This window comes from Thamnophis elegans, chromosome 16, assembly GCF_009769535.1.
Source record: "Thamnophis elegans isolate rThaEle1 chromosome 16, rThaEle1.pri, whole genome shotgun sequence".
Taxonomy (NCBI): domain Eukaryota; kingdom Metazoa; phylum Chordata; class Lepidosauria; order Squamata; family Colubridae; genus Thamnophis; species Thamnophis elegans.
This window is the reverse complement of record NC_045556.1, coordinates 35089556-35109698: the sequence shown is the minus strand read 5'-3', so window position 1 is coordinate 35109698 and position 20143 is coordinate 35089556. Positions and strand designations below refer to the sequence as shown.

General features: G+C 47.4%; 2 protein-coding genes across 3 annotated transcripts; one reads left to right on the top strand and one right to left on the bottom strand.

Annotated features, from left to right (window-relative positions):
• Positions 1–2838: 2838 nt before the first annotated feature.
• HSPA5 (heat shock protein family A (Hsp70) member 5) lies at positions 2839–9298 on the top strand. Its single transcript, XM_032233045.1, has 9 exons — positions 2839–2945; positions 4412–4569; positions 5148–5379; positions 6284–6421; positions 6534–6646; positions 6752–7142; positions 7577–7814; positions 7923–8090; positions 8696–9298. The coding sequence occupies exons 2-9, from the start codon at positions 4451–4453 to the stop codon at positions 9253–9255; spliced, it is 1959 nt and encodes a 652-aa protein (XP_032088936.1). The 5' UTR covers positions 2839–2945; positions 4412–4450; the 3' UTR covers positions 9256–9298.
• Positions 9299–10571: 1273 nt separating this feature from the next.
• Positions 10572–19386, bottom strand: RABEPK (Rab9 effector protein with kelch motifs). 2 transcript variants are annotated; one of them, XM_032232371.1, is made up of 7 exons: positions 19315–19386; positions 17767–17927; positions 16458–16610; positions 15614–15775; positions 14085–14234; positions 12708–12857; positions 10572–10834 (listed from the first exon to the last, which is right to left on the bottom strand). In XM_032232371.1, the coding sequence occupies exons 1-7, from the start codon at positions 19368–19370 to the stop codon at positions 10587–10589; spliced, it is 1080 nt and encodes a 359-aa protein (XP_032088262.1). In that variant the 5' UTR covers positions 19371–19386; the 3' UTR covers positions 10572–10586. The 2 variants fall into 2 exon arrangements, with proteins under 2 accessions (XP_032088262.1, XP_032088263.1); XM_032232372.1 differs by lacking the exon at positions 19315–19386 and adding an exon at positions 17199–17259 and having other exon boundaries at positions 17767–17921.
• Between the last annotated feature and the right edge of the window lie 757 nt (positions 19387–20143).

The window sequence follows — 20143 nt, the reverse complement described above, 5'->3', positions numbered from 1 at the left end:
TACCAACTGTAGTTTCTTTAATAGCAATAGCAATAGCAGTTAGACTTATATACCGCTTCATAGGGCTTTCAGCCCTCTCTAAGCGGTTTACAGAGTCAGCATATTGCCCCCAACAACAATCCGGGTCCTCATTTTACCCACCTCGGAAGGATGGAAGGCTGAGTCAACCTTGAGCCGGTGAGATTTGAACCGCCGAACTGCAGAAATACAGTCAGCTGAAGTAGCCCGCAGTGCTGCATTTAACCACTGCGCCACTTCGGCTCTTAATGGCTCTTAAAACATGGCTTAATGTGACATATCTAGAATATAAAGATTGACAGGAAATAATCTTTGTAGGCCATTTGGATTGTCATAACGTATCATTTCCATTTTGTTTAAAAGTAATCTAGTGGTTAGGAAGGATTATAATAAAGCCGTTCATTAAATAAGCACAACCTTTTGTTAACAGGATACATTTTGTCATGTTTTATAAATTAGCAGCTTGATTGGACACATTGTCTGATGACTCCCTGAGGGGAGTGTACAGCTCAGTGTGTCGAGAATTATGCCTTAATCCGGAGGAAATTGTAACGCAGAATGTGTTGCAATGTTAAGAAACAACAACATGACTCACAACCCCAACTACAGGGAAGCCCTTGACTCCCAACTACAACTGAGCCCAACATTTCTCTTGCTAAGTGAAACAGTTGTTGTGAGTTTTGCCCCACTTTACGACCTTTCTTGCCACTGTTGTCAAGTGAGTCACTGCAGTTGTCTAGTGAATTACGCTTCCCCATTTTGCTTGTCAAAAGCTCCTAAAAGGGCAACATGAGTTTATGCATTCATGTCAAAATAAAGGATGTTTGAATTTTTTTTTTAAAAAAAAGCTCCCAAAAGGGGATCATATAACTCTGCAACTGGCATAAGTACATGCCAGTTGCCAAGCATCCAAATTTTGATCACGTGACCGCAAAGATGCTGCAGCTGTCTGTGAAAAATGGTCATATTTGGCAAACTGGCCAAGTATCTTGGCTCCCATGTCTAGATTTAATCTGGACATTTCTTAGTGGCTTTACTGTTTTCAGTTATTTTTAATATATATTTTGAATTGTAGGCTGCCCAGAGTCATTGACGGAAATAGAATTTAACTTTAACTTTTAACAAATTTATATGCCGCCCAATCCCGTAGGACTCCGGGCGGCTTACAGAGACAAGTTAAAATAAGGAGTTAAAAAATAAAAAAGAAACAATTTAAAAAAAAAACAATTTAAAAACAATACACCATACACTCAATCTGGGTGGGGCTGGACCTCATTCGTGGAGTCAACAGCCCCAGGCCTGCCGGAATAGCCAGGTTTTAGTGGCTTTTCGGAAGGCCGAGAGAGTGGGAAGGGTCCGGATCTCTACGGGTAGATCGTTCCACAGGGTCGGAGCAGCTACAGAGAAGGCCCTCCTGCGAGGAGCCGCCAGCCAGCATTGTCCGGTCGACGGCACCCGGAGAAGGCCCAGTCTGTGAGTTCTTATCGGCCATTGGGAGATATGTGGCAGGAGGCGGTCTCCCAGATATCCAGGTCCTAGGCCATGTAGGGCTTTAAAGGTGATGACCAGCACCTTGAAGCGCGTTCGGAGACCGATAGGGAGCCAGTGCAGCTCGCGGAGGATAGGTGTAATATGGGTGTATCTAGGTACACCCGATATCGCTCGCGCGGCTGCGTTCTGGGCCAACTGTAGTCTCCAAACACTTTTCAAGGGCAGCCCCATGTAGAGTGCATTACAGTAATCGAGCCTAGAGGTGACGAGAATTTGAATACATAGCTACATAAATACATAAAATCTTAAGTGTACTTTGCAGGGTTGTTGCGGGAATAAGAATCAGGCGAGGGGAGGGGAATCTCGATGCGTCAATTTGTTTGCACCCTTGGAGGAAACGTTATTAAATACATGATGGCTAATAATAAATAACATAATAGTTAATCAATAATACTAAGTAAAGACCCAATGCAAAAGTAAATCGATTTGAATCATAAATCCATGTCCCGTAAATGAGCAGTGCAGGGTAACCCCTTGTACACATACTAGGGAAAGTACAAGGTCAATCAAAGCACATGTTATAAAGCACACACGTGTAAAAGCCACATGTATGACGCTCATCCTTCAAGCCCAACATATGTGGTCCTGCAAGAGAGGGAAAAAAAGGCATTGAAGCATCCCTGAGCTGCTGGAGATCCAAGCTGAGGGACTCCTTGTGGGATTCAAATGCCCATAACCCCTAGGTAGCTTGCTGGCTGTGGATGAGGGTGACTGTAGTACTCCCTTTCATGGAGGCTGCTCCTGGGGAAGAAGCTCTCCATGCAAAGGGGTCATCCAGCTCCTCATTCTTTTTTCATCAATCCCTTTCCCGACCCAGCGCTTTATTTCAACACAACCCCCCTTTTACAACCCTGCTAGCGCCTGCGGAGGCCCGCTAGGCCTCGTAACCATGGTTACTCCCAGAACGACCCCCCCCCCCTCAGCGCCTTGTCGAGTAACGAACGTCTCGCCTGCACGTCGCACGACGTCTGCACCTGACCAATCGGCGCTCTCCGCTTGGCCCGCAGCGCGGCCTACCATTGGTCCCCGATGCCGGTAGGACGGCCCAATGAAGCACGCGGCGGCAAGCTAAGGAGGAGGAAAGTGGGGGGAGAAAGAAGAGTGGGATTAAAAGGAAAAGGCGGAGGTGTGGGGGGGAATACGCGTCACGTTCCTAGCGGGCCAATCGGGCCCGGCCAGCTTGCTAGCCGGCGACCAATAGGGAAGCTCCAGCACGGGGAAACGTACCAATGGCGGAGCTCCACGCGAGGCTGCGGGTGGCTATATAAAGCGCAGATGGGCGCCGGGGCCTGAGTACTCGATCGGAGCGTCGCAAGTTCGAGGGGAGACGGCTATAGGCGTTGACCGGCGGTGGGCAGCCTTTCTCGGCGAGATCGGTGAGGCCTGGCGGGGTTTCAGTGGGTGACGGCCGCATGAATAGGGAGGGGGGTCTGATTTGGTCACCCAAGGCAACAAATCCCATCATCCACAGCCTGCAGGGATCAGGAAGAAATGGGGAGGGGGCGTCTGATCCTGTAGCCCCCATCCATCCAGGGCACCAGGTCCCATCATCCACAGCCTGGAGGATCATGGGATTGGGGGGGCGGAATCAGCGAGTGAAGGGAATGGGGCGTCTGATGGGGGCTCTGATTTGGCCTGTAGCTCCCACCCAAGACAACAGATCCCATCATCCACAGCCTGTAGGATCATGGGATGGGGGAATCACCAAGAGAAAGTGGGGGGCTTCTTGGGTGGGGAGGAATTGGGTTGGGGGCTGCATTTTATTCCAATATTCCATATTGTCATTGGATCTAGCTTTATTTGATGCCTGGTTTTATATATTAAAAAATAACAGCTGGGAATTAATGGGCTTCTCTTTTATTTGTTCCCATTGCAACGTTTTTCATGGTTTTTTTTTTAACACCCTCGTTTCAGTCCTCTTTTCAAACCCCCAAAGATCCCTTTTTCTTTTAAAATGTCATTTTATAATTCTTAAAAAGAGGCTTATTCTATTCTGGCGTCTCTTTTTGGGGGGTGGGGGATTGATGCATTATTACAGGGTGGTAAGAACAGGGAGCTTATAGTCAGCTCTCGAACCTGGATGGATTATATCTAGAAATAAAGTCTTAATACATGAGAAGACCTGAACTCAGGTCTGGGAAACCTGATGCAACATTGGGGGGGGGGGGAGATCTGTTAGCATCCTTAGATGCTATATGGATTTATTTGAGGGGGTTTTTTTGAGCCTTGGTGGCTGGTTTCACCCAGTGTATGCCTACCTGGCATTTTATATAGAATACCAGTTGGAAGGGACCTTGGAGGTCTTCTAGTCCACCCACCTACTTAGCCAAGGAAACCCTACACCAGACAAAGGGTTCTCCAACATCTTCTTAAAAACCTCCAGTGTTGGAGCATTCACAACTTCTGGAGGCAAGTTGTTCCACTGATTAATTGTTCTCACTGTCAGGAAATTTCTCCTTAGTTCTTGGTTGCTTCTTTGAGAATTTTCAGGCTGTCTCTCGATTTAATGGTGTCTGATTGTCCTTCCCATGCACACACCACAGCGGAGACGGCATGCACTTAAAACGGTTCTAGAATAGTTGAGGGCAATCTCTTTAAAAAAAAAAAAGATAGAGTGCCTTTCATTTTTAACAGGGTTTTTGTGTGTCCTGCAAGAACAGAATGGAAGCGCACAATCCAGAGTACGGCTTTTTTTATCCACTGGATTTCTGTAGGCCAGTCTCCATCTTGTGTCGTCACTTCCCGGATTCTTCCATGAATGATGATGCAAAACCCTTGGGGGGGGATGATATGCAACGCCATTTGGTCTTAACGCTGTGCCTCGGGTTTTTTCTTTCTGCAGTGTTTTAACTCCCCTGTTTGGTGCGTGAGCCTAAAAATAATGAAGTATTACGCCGTGTTCTGTCTGCTGCTGGCAGGCAGCGTCTTTGCTGACGATGACGACAAAAAGGAAGAAGTGGGGACGGTGGTCGGCATTGATTTGGGAACCACTTACTCCTGGTATGTCAATGAAAAGAGTTGTTTCGATCAATGATTGGGGATACTTGAATTGGCCCTTGAAGCTCTCGCTGCAGAATGTGGCTGGAAATTGGTACAACGTGGGTTAGCACACCGAATTTAAGCCCAACCTTTATTTTTAGTGGTTTTATGCAAAAATGGAGGCATGCAAACAGATATACTAGCCAGTATATGGAAGAGAATATTTGTAGCCCAGGGTTGAAACAAGGGGTCTTTGGTGCCGTCTGAGCTCCTGGTGGTTTTCTTGCAGAAGTGTCCTGACCCAACTAGGGAACATCATCAATGTTAGGGAGTGGGGTTTGCTCCCCGTTTACCTACAGTAGCTCTGAGCTTGGTTTTCTTTCAGGCATTTCATGACCCAACTAGGTAACCTCATCAGTGCCAGAGTGGAGTTTGCTCTCGTTTTATGTATGACCAATGTTGCAATGCAGGCGAATGAATAACTTGAATGATCTGCATCAAGATAGCTTCCTGCCCTGCCACATCATCTGTGCTCTGTTGAGGCTTCTCCTTTTGTTAATGCCACCATGTGTTGATGGAATGACCATTCTTCTCTCTAGTGTGGGTGTCTTCAAGAACGGGCGTGTGGAGATTATTGCCAACGATCAGGGCAACCGGATCACGCCCTCCTACGTGGCCTTCACTCCGGAAGGCGAGCGTCTCATTGGTGACGCCGCCAAGAACCAGCTGACCTCAAACCCCGAAAATACCGTTTTTGACGCCAAGCGCCTGATTGGGAGGACATGGAACGACCCTTCGGTGCAGCAGGATATCAAATACCTGCCTTTCAAGGTGAGCCAGGCTTTTCCCTCTTTGTTCTTTGATGCATCTGGTAAAAATCTTGTTTGTGTGTGTGTGCAAGGCACCCCGAAGTGGACAGCTAGGCTGGAATATTCATTCTGAATCACTCACAAGAATTGGTTCAATTGATATGGCTGAACAAAGATTCGAATCCAAAGATTCGACTGAGCAAAGATTCGAAACATTAGCTTGGAAATGTAGTAGTGTCCACCCAGCTTTTGTTGCACTTGGGAAAATACTCTCAAATGTGGCTCTTGGAAGCCTTTTGGAGGACTTATTTTACTTATTGAATTTATATTGCTGCCTATTCATACATGGTGACTCACAGAATATAAAACAATTCAAAACAATAAAACCAATAAATCAAATGAATTAATATAATTAAGTCACACACACAGCGACAGATCATACAAGCCATTTAATGGGCTCCATCCTGCTCTGGGTTCCCCAGGCCCGCTGGCAGAACCAGGTCTTCAGCGCCTTCTGAAAGAGTGCTGGAGTGGGGGTCATTCTAATCTTGGGAGGGGAGATGCTCCAGCGAGAGGGAGCCATCATGGAGAAGGCTTTCTCCATGGAAGGACTTCCCTTTATTTTATTTAGTTTGTCAAACGTACAAGATAACAGGTATAAGTATAAACATGGGCATGAACAAAAGAAATGGGGACAGGGACAGAAGGCACACTGATGCGCTTATGCACACACACACTCCCTTTACAGACCTCTTACCAATATTTTATAAGAAACTATAAATGTGTTTGGTTTGGTCATTAATAAGACACGTTTATCTGCATTCTGAAATATAAAGTAGCCTGTTTACTTCCTTCCAGGAAAAAAATTTTCTACGTTGCGAATGCTTTCTGGATTGTCATGCAGTCTTAATCATTGTCCTAAACAGGTTCTTGAAAAGAAGTCCAAGCCATACATTCAGGTTGATATCGGAGGAGGCCAGATGAAAACTTTTGCCCCGGAAGAAATCTCGGCCATGGTTCTGACGAAGATGAAGGAAACGGCTGAAGCATACTTGGGGAAGAAGGTAAGGAGTAGCTCCTTAAACCCTCCCAGGCTCTTTTCCTAGGGGAGAAGAGAAGCCCCCATATCACTTCATCAATCACTTCATTTCTTTTGTCTTCTATCTACCTGCTTAGGTCACCCACGCTGTTGTCACTGTACCTGCGTACTTCAACGATGCTCAGCGTCAGGCCACAAAGGACGCCGGCACCATCGCCGGATTGAATGTCATGAGAATCATCAACGAACCGTAAGTAGATGCCACCTCCTTGTTCTGACCTCCTACTGCCATCGAGGGGAAGGTGTGCGCCCTTCTAACGTGTGCATATATATATTTCTTTCCCCTTCCCTGTAGTACTGCAGCTGCTATCGCCTACGGCTTGGACAAGCGCGAAGGAGAGAAGAACATTCTGGTCTTCGACTTGGGCGGCGGCACCTTCGACGTCTCTCTCTTGACCATCGACAACGGGGTCTTCGAAGTGGTGGCCACCAACGGAGACACTCACCTGGGCGGAGAGGACTTCGACCAGCGGGTGATGGAGCACTTCATCAAACTCTACAAGAAGAAGACTGGCAAGGACGTCCGGAAGGACGTCCGGGCGGTCCAGAAGCTCCGGCGAGAAGTGGAGAAGGCCAAGAGAGCTCTTTCTTCTCAGCATCAGGCCAGGATCGAGATCGAATCTTTCTTTGAGAGCGAAGACTTCTCGGAAACCCTCACCAGGGCGAAGTTTGAAGAACTCAACATGGTAGGTGTTGACTTCAAAGGGACGTGTCTCTTTCATAAGACTTGAAGGGTGGGAAGTATAGAATATAGGAAGAATCTCCTTTGGGTGACCTAAAAGGAACCAGAAGTGGCTATAATGTTGAATCAAAATGTTAATGTGATGATGGGAGTGGCTTCTGCAAGATGCCTTCATTACAGGAGTCTCCAAACTGGGCAACCTTTAAGACTTGTGAACTTAAATCCCCAGAATTCCCCAACTCCGATCCCCATGGCCGGCTTGGGGAATTCTGGGAGTTGAAGTCCACAAGTCTTAAAACTCGCCAAGGTTGTAAACGGCCGACCCATTGGCTCTACTTTAAAAAAAAAAGCATTGGAGGGCAAGAAATGTACTTCCTGAAGCCCAACAATCATAGCTTGGAAACAAGCCACTGATTCCTTTCCACTTCTGCTTTCCAGGATCTTTTCCGCTCCACCATGAAGCCTGTCCAGAAAGTTCTAGAAGACGCAGACCTGAAGAAATCCGATATTGATGAAATTGTCCTTGTGGGTGGTTCCACCCGGATCCCCAAAATCCAGCAGCTCGTGAAGGAATTCTTCAACGGCAAAGAGCCGTCTCGTGGCATCAACCCCGACGAAGCCGTAGCTTACGGGGCAGCCGTCCAGGCTGGAGTCCTTTCTGGTGATCAGGATACAGGTAAGCCGAGAGAGAGGTTGGATTCGTGAAGTTAATAAGCCTTGGGTTGTGATTTCTGACCTATCACAAGGCTGATCTTTAATTTCTCCCTGATTTCTTTCTTTCCAGGTGATTTGGTGCTACTTGATGTCTGCCCCCTAACTCTGGGCATTGAGACGGTGGGAGGCGTCATGACCAAACTCATCCCAAGGAACACGGTGGTCCCCACCAAGAAGTCCCAGATCTTCTCCACGGCTTCCGACAACCAGCCCACAGTGACCATCAAAGTCTACGAAGGTAAATTGATTAGCCTTTATTCTTTTTTTTGGGAAGTAACTCAAGGCAGCAAACGCATGCAACATTCCTTCCTCATCTTGTGAGGTGGGCTCAGCTAGAGAAGAGAGGGCCTCGGCCCAAAGTCACTCAGCCAGCTTTCATGGCTAAGACCAGGACTAGAGCTCACAACCTCCTTCTGATTGGCCCAAAGACCCCCAGCTATCTTTCATGCCTAATGCAGGACTTGAACTCATGATCTCAACACTCAGTATGCTTTTAAATTACTCAGTACGTTTTTTAAAACATGCTACTAAAGTGCAGCACTTTGCCTTTTCTCCTAAAAGTGGATCATAGCTGGAATGAAAATGACTTGTCTTAATTTTATCCATTACTTTTTTAACCTCAGGGATATAGTTAGTTATTTAATACTTACCATATTAAATACACTTGTACCCCATGTTTGAATGGGGGTGGACTAGAAGACCTCCCAAGGTCCCTTCCACCTCTCATCATTTTGTTGCGTCTGTGATCTGGAAGTTTTAAGAGATCGCCGATGTTTTAATTTCAAACCGTGGATCCCTCCAAATCTCTCACCAAAAGACAAAATTGCATGTTCCCCCCCATAGGAGAACGTCCCCTCACCAAGGACAACCACCTGCTGGGCACCTTTGACCTCACCGGCATCCCCCCCGCGCCGCGCGGCGTCCCTCAAATCGAGGTCACCTTTGAAATCGACGTGAATGGCATCCTGCGGGTGACGGCGGAGGACAAGGGCACGGGCAACAAGAACAAAATCACCATCACCAACGACCAGAACCGCCTGACGCCAGAGGAGATCGAGAGGATGGTGACCGACGCCGAGAAGTTCGCCGAGGAGGACAAGAAACTGAAGGAGCGCATCGACGCCCGCAACGAGCTGGAGAGCTACGCTTACTCGCTGAAGAACCAGATCGGCGACAAGGAGAAACTGGGGGGGAAGTTGTCGTCCGAGGACAAGGAGACCATAGAGAAGGCGGTGGAGGAGAAGATCGAGTGGCTAGAGAGCCACCAGGACGGCGACATCGAGGAGTTCAAAGCCCAGAAGAAAGAGCTGGAAGAAGTGGTGCAGCCCATCGTGGGGAAGTTGTACGGCGGGGCGGGTCCTCCCCCCGGCGGGGAAGAAGCAGGGGAGAAAGACGAGTTATAGGGGCCTCTCTAGGCTTTTTCTCCTCCTTGAATGGCCACGTTGTGTAAATAGAGGACTTTTGGACATCTATATATTTTTTTCCTTCGGTTTAAGCTATTTGAACTCAAAGACACTGGGATTTGGGATCAGAATCTTCACGTCAGTGGAGTTTGGAAATGTTTATAGCCCCAAAGCGGCTGATTTACTGCTTTTCGTTAGCAGTTGATAAAAGTGTCCCTGGGGGTGGGTGAGGGGTGGGATTGGGGAGAGTAACTTGCCAGGAGGTGGAAGGAGGGGGGCTTCCTTGAAGCATTCTCCTTAACCGATTGTTCTATTTAAGAAAAAAAAAAGTTGTGTGTGTTCCATGGAGAATTTTTTTCTACCCTCCGAAGCGCCAATAAATTTGTTATTTACACTGAATTTTTTGTCGGTATTGGAATGGCAGATGAGTCAGATTCGGACAACGAGGATGATGGGGAGGAAGATGGGCCAGTCCTGGAGTCTGGGGAAGGCTTGGATGAGGGCTCTGAGTTGGAGGTAGAGGGGGGGCAGGGACGTCTGACAGTTATCAGCTGCCTTCAGAGTGGGGCAGAAGAACAGCTGGAGCCTGTTCCCAGTGTGCGCATGCGCAGAGTTGCCAGATGAAGGGAACAATAAAGAACGGGTCGACTTGGGAGTAAGGCCGTAGGTGGACGGTGAATGGCCCCTCCCAGAGGGAATAAAAGAGGAGCGAAAGGGGAGTGGAGTTTGCAGGAGACAATTAGTTCGCTTCATTGGTTTGTGACTCTCCAAGACTCCTGGCCAAGTTCTGCAGATCTCGGCCTGGCAGCTCTCCAAGCCAGAGAAGGTCTGTGACCATAAGTCCTCCCTCAAAAGCCTTTGCTGGATGTGAATGGGAGGAATTCACGGTAAATTAATAAAAGGGGGTTTTGTCGGGATCAGGAGTTTTCTGTACGCTCTTGGGAAGCCAAGGTCAGAACAGGTCTGCAAGCAAAACCCCAACCTCAGATGGCACCAAGGACCCCATAGCCGTTGTCCTCCCCCTCTCTGCAAACGCCCCTCCCATCTAGCACTGACGATGTTCCCTAGTTGGGTCATAAAACGTCTCTCGGGCTCAAAAGTGCACCCATCCTGAGCTGCAAATATCCTCTCTTACTTTGAACCCGATTTATTCCCTGGAGCTTTGCTGCTGCTTTGCAGAGGGAGACTACAAATATTTCCAACGTTTCTAATTTTTTAAAAAATAGAATAGAATTAAATCCGGAGATAACGGGCTTCCCTGCCTAATGCAGTTGGGAGAATCAAACCACACCCAACAGACCCACGAGTCTTATTACTTGCGCAGCCTAACTTTATTCTTCTAGCAGGCTTACGATACAGTCATTGTAGATCTCCCCTTTCATATTCATGCCCCCAAATACCAAGCAGAGATGAGTCTGCCCTTCCCCTGGCCCACCTTCCCCTTGCGCAGCCTCTTGTGTCCCTTTGTGATGGCGGGGGTCTTCGCCAGAGGTTTCCCAAGGAATGACACACATGGAGTGGTCCAGCCGGCCGGAAGGTAACGGAGGGGTGAATTCCAACTGCGTCCAATGACTTTTTCCTACAGTGGTTTGAAATGTTTTCAGAAAGGAAACAAATGGGATTGCTTTTTTTTTTTTTTAAGAAACAAGGCAGCAAAATTGCCTGCTGTTTTCCCCACTGTTGTAATATGGTTCCTTGTGTAGGCGTAGCGGTCACCCATGGCCCAGTGGATAACGGCATGCAGAGCCACGCTGAACCACACAGGAAGAAACAAACTCCTAAAGAACATAACATCCTTATAGTACTCCATAACATCCTAATATCCTGATAGTGAATAACATAACATCCTGAGGTTCACTCTAGATGTGCCTTACCCAACGACTCTAGGATTTGACCATATATAGACAGAACTTCCCTGAGCAGTAGATTAGAAATTGTACTTTTACAGGCTGTCTTTAATCACATGCTATTGCTCCTCCTGCCTTTGTCCTATCTCAATAAAAGGGGCTTCCAGACCCCCAATCTGGGTCGCTCCATCCCGTGTCTTTTCTCCACATTGGCCTCATGGACGACCCACGGGAACATCACATTTGGTAGCAGAGGATGGTTACTTCGCACCCCACAACAACAACAACGCTGTGAGGTGGGCTGAGTTGAGAGAGAGAGAGAAGGACTTGGCTTCTCATTCAGGAAGCTTCAGCTCGGAATGGAAGGATTGATACTCCTTGCCGGCAGCTGCTCATTTGCATCCTTTCAGAGAGTCCTTGAGGCCACTTGGAGGTTTGTCTGTCCTAAGGATCACTGCAAGTAAAACTCCCAAGTGGCCTCAACATCCCTCTAAAAAGCTTGCAAAGGACCAGCTGCCTGCAAGGAATATAAATCCTTCCATTCCCCACCATCCAGTCGGAGCTGAAGAAGCTTCTCGGATGACAAGCGAAACGTCTTCAAAAAAACCAAAAACAAGACGGTCCAGTTGCCTCATTGGAAAGCACCTTTGTGGGGACAACCACGATGGAGAATCTTGATAGTAATTCTCAACCTGTAGTCCACAGACCCCTGAGCGGTCCAATAACACAGATGCTGCGAAGGCTGGAGGAAATGTTAAGATTTAAATCTTGAGTTACCGTATTTTTTGGAGTATAAGATGCTCCGGAGTATAAGAGGCACTTAGCTTTTAGGGAGGAAAACAAGGGGGAAAAAATCTAGTTTTGCCTCCTTGCAGCAAACAACAAACAGCCAGCTTCAGCACAGCCCGGTTAACACAAGCAGCTGATTGTCCGCCTCCTGACAATCAGCTGTTTCAGGCTGCAGGGGTGGCCATAGCCTTTTGCTACCTCCGCGCACCGCATTTTCGGCCTGTTCCAGGCGGTGGGGATCAGAATGGGTGGAAAATGGGGCAGGTGGAGGCTGAAAACCGGGCGCACAGAGGCAGCAATAGGCAATGGCAATCCCTGCAGCCTGAAACAGCTGATTGTCGGGAGGCGGACAATCAGCTGCTTGTGTTAATCAGGCTGTGCTGAAGCTGGCTGTTTGTTGTTTGCTGCAAGGAGGCAAATTGCTGGGAAGCAGAGGCCAAAGGCTGGGGGCCGACGGGTGGGTGGGACTACATTTGGTGTAAAAGATGCACCACATTTTCGCCCTCTTTTGTGTGTGGGGGGGGGGAGAAGTGTGTATTATACTCCAAAAAATACAGTAAGTCTTGGGGTTTCGTAGCCACCAAAAGTATTTAAAAGGGGGGGGGGCTGGTTGAGAATCATTGCTCTAGAGCAGTGCTTCTCAACCTTGGGGACTTTAAGTCCTGTGGACTTCAACTCCCAGAATTCCCCAGCCAGCTATGCAGCTATGCTAAGTCCCCAAGGTTGAGAAACACTGCTCTAGAGGACTTCTAAGAGGCCAGCATAATCCTGGAAACTCCGTCATGCCAGAAAATTAAGAATAACCACCAAGAATACCTATGTGATATCTGTACATCGTGCTGAGTTCGCCTGTTGGGTCCATTCCTCCAAAGATGTAAATGTGACGTTGGAAAGCAACACCCGAGTGGGCCGCTCGGCCTCCAGGGATGGATCCCGAGGCAGACAACTTCTCCCATTTGAGGTCCCCTGCAGAGAGAATGCTACAAATCAGGGTTCTCTGGTGCAAAGTTCAAATAAATCATCATGGCTTGTTTTATTCAAGATGGCCTCCCCTTTAAAAAATGGCATTTCAGTATTAGAAATATTCTTGCTTCTCCACAAGAGGATCTTGCCACAAAGCTGCGTATTCCCAGTGGTTTATCTTTCCCACAGATCAGGGTTATTTTTGTATTTTGTATTTGTATTTGTATTTTATTGTCACTTATAGGCCGCCCTTTTCCCTGAGGGGACTCAGGGCGGCTTACAACTCATGGGAAGGGGGTGCAAGACAAAACGTGAAAATAATATGTGAGTACAAATAATAATAGCAATAAAACACAACATTCATTCAACATTCGGGTGGGGTGTATGAAGATCTTATCCCCAGGCCTGACGGGATAGCCAGATCTTAAGGGCTGTGCGGAAGCTCTGGACTGTGGTGAGGGTGCGAATCTCTACGGGGAGATCGTTCCAAAGGGTCGGGGCTGCTACTGAGAAGGCTCTCCTCCGCGTAGTCGCCAGTCGGCACTGACTGGCGGATGGAACTCGGAGGAGGCCCACTCTGTGCGATCTGATGGGACGAAGGGAGGTAATCGGCAGAAGGCGGTCTCTTATTTTTTAAAAAAATATTTATTTCATTGTTTTTGCATTTTAGCAATGGCCATACAATCACATAATCTCATCCATTCTCTGTACTGCCTACTCATTAGTACATTGTCTACCCAATCCCATTATTTACAATTCGTTCCAGTCTTGTCACTTTGTCTTATACCAATTATAAAATCTATTCCAAACTTCATCATATTCTGACTCCGCTTGTGAGAGAAAGAGAGAAAGGAGGAGGGGGGGGAGAGAAAGAAGGACAGAATGTGAGAGAAAGAGGAGGGGAAGAGAGAGTGAGAAGAAAAAGAGAGACAGACAGAATGTTAGAGAAAGAGGGGAAGGAGGGGAAGAGAGTGAGAAAGAGAAATAAGGATAAACAATGTGAGAGAAAGAAAGGAGAGGAAGAGACAAAGAGAGAGAGAGAGAGAGAGAGAGATGGACAATGTGAGGGAAAGGAGTGGGGAGAGAGAAAAACGGACAGACAATGTGAGGGAAAGGGGGGGGGAGAAAGATGGACAGACAATGTGGGAGAAAGAGAAATGAGGGGAAGAAAGAGAGAGAGAACTCAAATGTACCTTCCTTGCTAATTTTAACACCCCAGGATGTACTTACTTATGTCAAGGGAGAACAGGTCATCGTAAAATGTGTCACCCGCCAAGCCGCCATGAACAAACAGCCGATTCTCGACTGCTACCACCAGGTGACCATGCCGGGGAGCAGGAGGCTGGCCACGCACCTCTGGCTGCGACCACATCAATGTGGCTGAAAAGGGAAACAAAATCAGCCTTGCTTCTCCTCAAATGAGAATGAAGATGTTTTTCTAATGTGCTCATTTTGGGGAGAAGCAAAGGATGGCTTGAATAGGGTGGGTGAAACATCCCCAGCCAAAATAACAAATACTGCATGGAAGTTTAGTTTAGTTTACTGTCATTGTACATCGTACAACGAAAATAAATGCCATCTTCAGTGTACATTACAACTACAAAAATAAAAACACACACACACATCCTTTGCATTCTGTATAATTGAAATTGAAAACCTGATATTGTATTCATCTTGCCCTATACCGTAGAATTCAATATAGTTACTGCTCTGGGATAGAAGCTGTTTTTCACCCTATTTGTCCTTGTTTTTATTGTCCTGTACCAGCTGCCAGATGGTAATAGTTAAAAAAAAGGGGGGTGCCCAGGATGAGATGGATCTTTAAGAATGTTTTGAACTTTCTTAAGGCAACGGGAGCTATAAAGCTCTTCCTAAGAGGGGAGGGGGCAACCCAAGATCCTCTGGGCAATGACGTTGACCCTCTGGAGCTCTGTCCTATCTGCCACTGGGCAACTGGCAAACCAGACACAGACGAAGTAAGTTAAGATACTCTCTATGATGCAGCGGTAGAAGGTCACCAGCAGTTTCCCCTTCAGTTGTTGTTTCCTGAGAAGTCGTATAATCTCTGCTGGGCCCTTTTGACCAGGGCTGCAATCGTGAGTTGCCCCAGGTCAGGTCCTCTTCTTATGACAACACCCAGAAACTTAAAACTGGCCACTTGCTCCACTCGGTCGCAAGGACTGAAGGTCTGATCTATTCCTTCTATAGTCCACTTATTGGTATTAAGGACCAAGGTATTGTCTCCACACCACGAAAGCAACCGATCCACCTCATCTCGATAGGCAGACTCATCCCCCCCACCCCCGAGAAGAGTCCCACCACTGTTGTATCATCTGCAAATTTAGTAATAGTATTACCAGTGTGAGCATTTACGCACCTAAAGCATATAGAGTAAGGGACTCAATACGCAATCCTGTGGTGTACTATCGTGTTTCCCGAAAATAGGACAGTATCTTATTTTCTTTTGACCCCCGAAATAAGCGCTTGGCCTTATTTTTGGGGAGGTCTTATTATTTTTGAGGTGCAGAAGGCGGCGAGCGTGGTCACCTCGTGGCTGGTGCTGTGTTGCAATATTTTCGGGGCAGGGCTTATCTTAGCTCATGCGCTTCAAAGCCCGATTGGGATTATTATCCGGGGAGGTCTTATTTTCAGGGAAACAGGGTAGTGTTACGAAGAAGGGCTGGGATTTGTAGTTCGCCTACTTCTTCCGCGCAACATGGGGAAAAAATCATAATAAAGCCTTAAATTTGTTTGTTTACTTGAGTCGAGTATGTGAAGTTGCTGGTCTTGGACAGGATCTGCCCCTTTATCCCCTCCTCCAAATACATAGAACCGATCCCCAATGACTGCCGTGGAGGTGTGGAATGTGCGTGGGCTCGGTGGATTGCCGATCACCTTGGCTTTCTCCCATGACCCGGTTTCTAGGGGGAGGGAAAAAAACCGTGAGTAAGACACAGACAACGAGACGGTGAATTTTGCAGGACAGATAAGGTTCATCCCAATTCAGTTGGGGAAGACAGCTTGAAATGTTGGATTCCGATGCCTGGATTCCTGGGCCAGCCAGTCCTTGCAACAACCGGTTCAGCGAACTGGATGCAAAATTAACATCCGGTTTGCCCGAACCGATACAAACTGCCCGAATCCCACTCCTGCTATCAACCGCCGATTTGGCTTGGATTAGGGCTGGGGTGGGTAAACTTAAACACTCAAAGAGCCATTTGGACTCGTTTCCCACAGAAAAGAAAACACCAGGAGCCACCAAGGTCCTAACCAGAAGCCCCCTGTTTAATTCTGGAGCTGACCAGAAGTTCGGTTCCCCCACCATAGAGTCTCCTCCTAGCGCAGCGTCCTTTTTCCTCTACCTGTCATAACCGAAAGCCCTATCAATTGTGGAGACAACTGGAAAACCCTCCCCTTGCCATAGAGTCTGCTCCTTTCCTGGCGCACTGTGCTTCTCTCTCTCTCTCCCCCCCCCCCCCCAACTACCGGAAGCTCCTCTCAAAGCTGTGGGGCCGACCGGTGACGGAGCCGCAGCAAAGGGAAAGAGCCACATGCGGCTCCAGAGCCACAGTTTGCTGATGGACCGAGCAGAGGGATACTTACCGAGATCCAAAACCTGTACGCAGTTTCTGTTCCCAGTTTTACTAGCCCCTCCATATACCCAGACCGTGGTGGGCCGGCTCGTGGGGACAAACGCAGCATGTTCGTACCGTGGCAACAGGTTTACCCAGCCTGGCGTGGTCCAGCAATTAGCATCTACAACGGAAGGACATATATCAAGCCCTAAATATGTTTTATGGTTTGCTACTGGGGCAAAATCTCTCATGGTTGAGAAATCAAAACCTCCCAACCGATTCCTTCCTTTACACACAGAAGAAAATATCTACACGCTGAGAAAATACCTACAGGACACTCACATCGTGGACATAACCTGTTTCAACTGCTTTGCTATAGGGCAGTTGTCATTGTTCTGGCCCCCACTCCAAAACTAAAGTCACACAAATCTTGCCAAAAGAAAGCCTTTATCAGTCCCGGCTCACGCTGGCTGCGAGCCCAAAATAAACATAGATAAAGTCTCTGGCAAACAAGGGTTACGCAGCAGAATGCAGAAACAAAACTTTTACAGCACCAGGTTTTCAGGAAGCAAAATCACTTATCCAAGTGTCTCACAAACTCAAACAGGAACGGAACTGAATTCTCCATAAACGAACCACGAACCACGAACGAACGAGTGAACGTTGACTTCTGCAACCAGGGCGTGGCACCATCAGTCCTTTTATCTCCAGAAGATGACACTAATGAGCCCCAGCTGCATTGGTATTCCTGCATCCCGACTCAACTCACAGCAAACTTCTGCTGAGTCACAACAGGTCACCAACTGGGGGTCTACGAAAGTTTTGGCGGTCTGCAGAAAAATTATGCGCATTTTTTATATTGCACTAAATCAGGGATCCTCAAATTACGGCCCCCGGGACGGATATGTGAAATGAACACTTGTGTTGCTGCAGAGAATCTCCCCCTTCGGAGACTTTTTGTGGGGGTCGGAGGGGGGCAGAAATTCCAACTTGGGGTCTGCTTCGGCCTCCTGGTGGGGGGGCTTTGGGCAAATCTTCATTTGTTTTTGTTTTTTCTTTCTCAACTTTGTGGTGTCCCTAGGGCCTGTTGCCCTAATAAGCACGTGCTTAGTCTGCTCAATGGTTAATACACCCCTGGTTGGCAGGGTGATGTCTCTGCTTTAGTATGCTGTCTAGATTTGCATAAAAATCTAGAATAGAACCATGGCCATTTTTAATACACACCTATATTTTAAGACAGTATGGAAAGGAGACAACCCCCCCTCCCCCCCCCGCCCAGGAAATTCAATTCAGCAATGGTCTACTTCCCACACTTTCTCCCTCCCAGCCTAACTTACCAAGATCAATAAAATAGGAGTCAGCGAAACTTCCACTTGGATTTGCTCCGGCGATGATAACCACTTTCCCATTTCTGCTTCCCGGCTCCAAAGGAGGCAGATAGAGAGAGGTTTGGCCCACACGAGCACACGGGCTCTCCCCACATAAGGCAAGGGAATACCTGGCAGGCAGAGAGAGAGAGAGGGAGGGAGAGAGAGAGAGAGAGAGAGAAAGAGAGGGAGAGAGAGAGAGGGAAAACCAGAAGAAACATCCATTCAGCTGCTGATAGAAGAGAGTCTTTGTAACTCAGGGTTGAACTGTGGTGTTCTCTGAGCTTGGTGGCTTTCTTGCAGACATTTCACGACCCAACTAGGTAATATCATCAGTGCTTGAAGGAATGGAGTTTGTGGAGGTGGAGGAGGAAAAGCACTGTGGGCTCCTTGGTGCTCTCTGAGCTTGGTGGCTTTCTTGCAGACATTTCACGACCCAACTAGGTAACATCACCAGTGCCAGAGAGTATGGGGATGTGTGCTCTGGGTTTATTTTCACTCTGCAACCAGTGCCCAATGGCCAGATAAGCAGGGATTCAGGAGAACTATTCTGTTGCAGAAAATGAGACAAGACCAGTTCTTTGTCAGAGGGAGAGGTTTATTTGCGCAAAGGTTCAGTAGCGATTGGTCAAGCAAAACCTGAACCCCGAAGGGCAGTTGTTTACAGTCTTTTATACTTTTAGCCAACATACCGATCATCCCAAAGTACCTGGCCTTCCTGTGTCACATAGACCCCTTTCCTGTGACATGTAGACCTCGTACACAATCTCCCAAAACAGAGACAGGACATTCATTACTCATTTACCTCCCCACAGGGGGTATTGGTACAATTATCCTGTTTCATTTGTTTTAGTTAGGTGAAGCAAACAGCACAACTAATCTTAAAGGTAATCATTCCTTTTTCCCATTCCACATGGTAAAGAAACTTTTAATACCCAAAGAATCTGTCTAGTTGTCAAATTCTCTTTTAATTCAAGGAGGAAAACCACACCTCCACCGAGACTGAAAGGAGAAGCTACTGTATATAAGCAAGGAGGAAACAACACACTCATTAGCACGGATGAGGTTAGCAAGTAGGGTCATGGAAGGTTTGCAAGAAAACCACCAAGCTCAGAGGTCCTCCTCTTCGCTCCACGATGCAGGTGATTCCTCTCCCCCACCCCCCAAACAGAAGAAGACCTCAGGCTCACGAAGTCGTACGGGGGGGGGCACGTTTTCCAGGGGGATAATACCCAACCTCTTTCTCTACCCAATGGTACGGATTTTTTTAAAAAGAATTCTGCAGGTTAAAGCGTTGCAGAAGTGCCAATCCTTCCTCGCCCTTGCTGTGTGCATGCATGCAAGGTTGCAAACGTGGGAAGGGGGGGGGGGTTCTCACGCGCAACACCCTCGCCCCGCTCCTGCCTTCAGCATCAACGCACCCCGCCCCCCCCCCCCAACCCCGGACCTTGCTTGCCCTCTTTTCCTTTTGCGCCGATCCTAGCCAAGGGCGCGCGCACGTGCAAAGGGGACGCGTACCAGGTGGCCGGCTGCGGTTTCTGCCGGGGCTTCAGCTTCCGCAGCGCCTTCTCCATCGAGGCAAAGTCAGGGGGGGGGGGGGGAGGCGTGGTTTTTGCATGGAGACCCCGCCCTCCAGGGGCCCGTTGCTAGGCGACTGGCACCCGCCCCAACCCATAGGAGAGGTGCGCTTGCAACGCCTTCGCGTTTCTTTTTTTCTCGGATTGATTGGGCGCCCACGACTGCAAAAATGCCACCCAGGTCTCCTTTTGCAAAGGATCTGCATTTGCACAACATACAGTGCATATCTATAATATCTATATCTCTCTATTATCTATCTCATCTACATATCATGTCTCTCATCCATATCTATCTATCTCTATATCTCTCTGTCATCTCTCTATTATCTATCAATCTATCATCTATCTATATCCATCTATCCATCATATTTCTCTATTATCTATTCTATTTCTCTCTCATCTAGGTATGCCTCGTCTCTCATTTATCTATTATCTCTGTTATCTATCTATACTATCTCATATTTCTCATCTATTTATTCTATCATATTTCTTTCTCCTACCTATCTATATTATCCATCTATGTCTATCTCATCTATTATCTATCTATAATATTTCTCATCTATCATATTTCTCTTATCTATCTATTCTATTATAGTTCTCTCTCACCTATCTATGTCTCATCTGTCAGTTATTATCTCTCTGTTATCTATCTACTATTATCTATCTCATATTTCTCATCTATTTATTCTATCATATTTCTTTCTCCTACTTATCTAGATTATCCATCTATGTCTATCTTATCTATTATCTATATCATATTTCTCATCTAT

What these genes read in the sequence shown, in the direction of transcription:
- RABEPK (XM_032232371.1), bottom strand. Translation starts at nt 19,370, where the DNA reads ATGGAGAAGGCGCTGCGGAAGCTGAAGCCCCGGCAGAAACCGCAGCCG. An exon ending in AAACCGCAGCCGGCCACCTG is followed by an intron (nt 17,928 to 19,314) that starts GTACGCGTCCCC and finishes TCTGCCTGCCAG; the next exon opens with GTATTCCCTTGCCTTATGTG. An exon ending in CGTACAGGTTTTGGATCTCG is followed by an intron (nt 15,776 to 16,457) that starts GTAAGTATCCCT and finishes CCCTCCCCCTAG; the next exon opens with AAACCGGGTCATGGGAGAAA.
- HSPA5 (XM_032233045.1), top strand. Translation starts at nt 4,451, where the DNA reads ATGAAGTATTACGCCGTGTTCTGTCTGCTGCTGGCAGGCAGCGTCTTT. An exon ending in TTGGGAACCACTTACTCCTG is followed by an intron (nt 4,570 to 5,147) that starts GTATGTCAATGA and finishes TCTTCTCTCTAG; the next exon opens with TGTGGGTGTCTTCAAGAACG. An exon ending in TTCTGGTGATCAGGATACAG is followed by an intron (nt 7,815 to 7,922) that starts GTAAGCCGAGAG and finishes CTTTCTTTCCAG; the next exon opens with GTGATTTGGTGCTACTTGAT.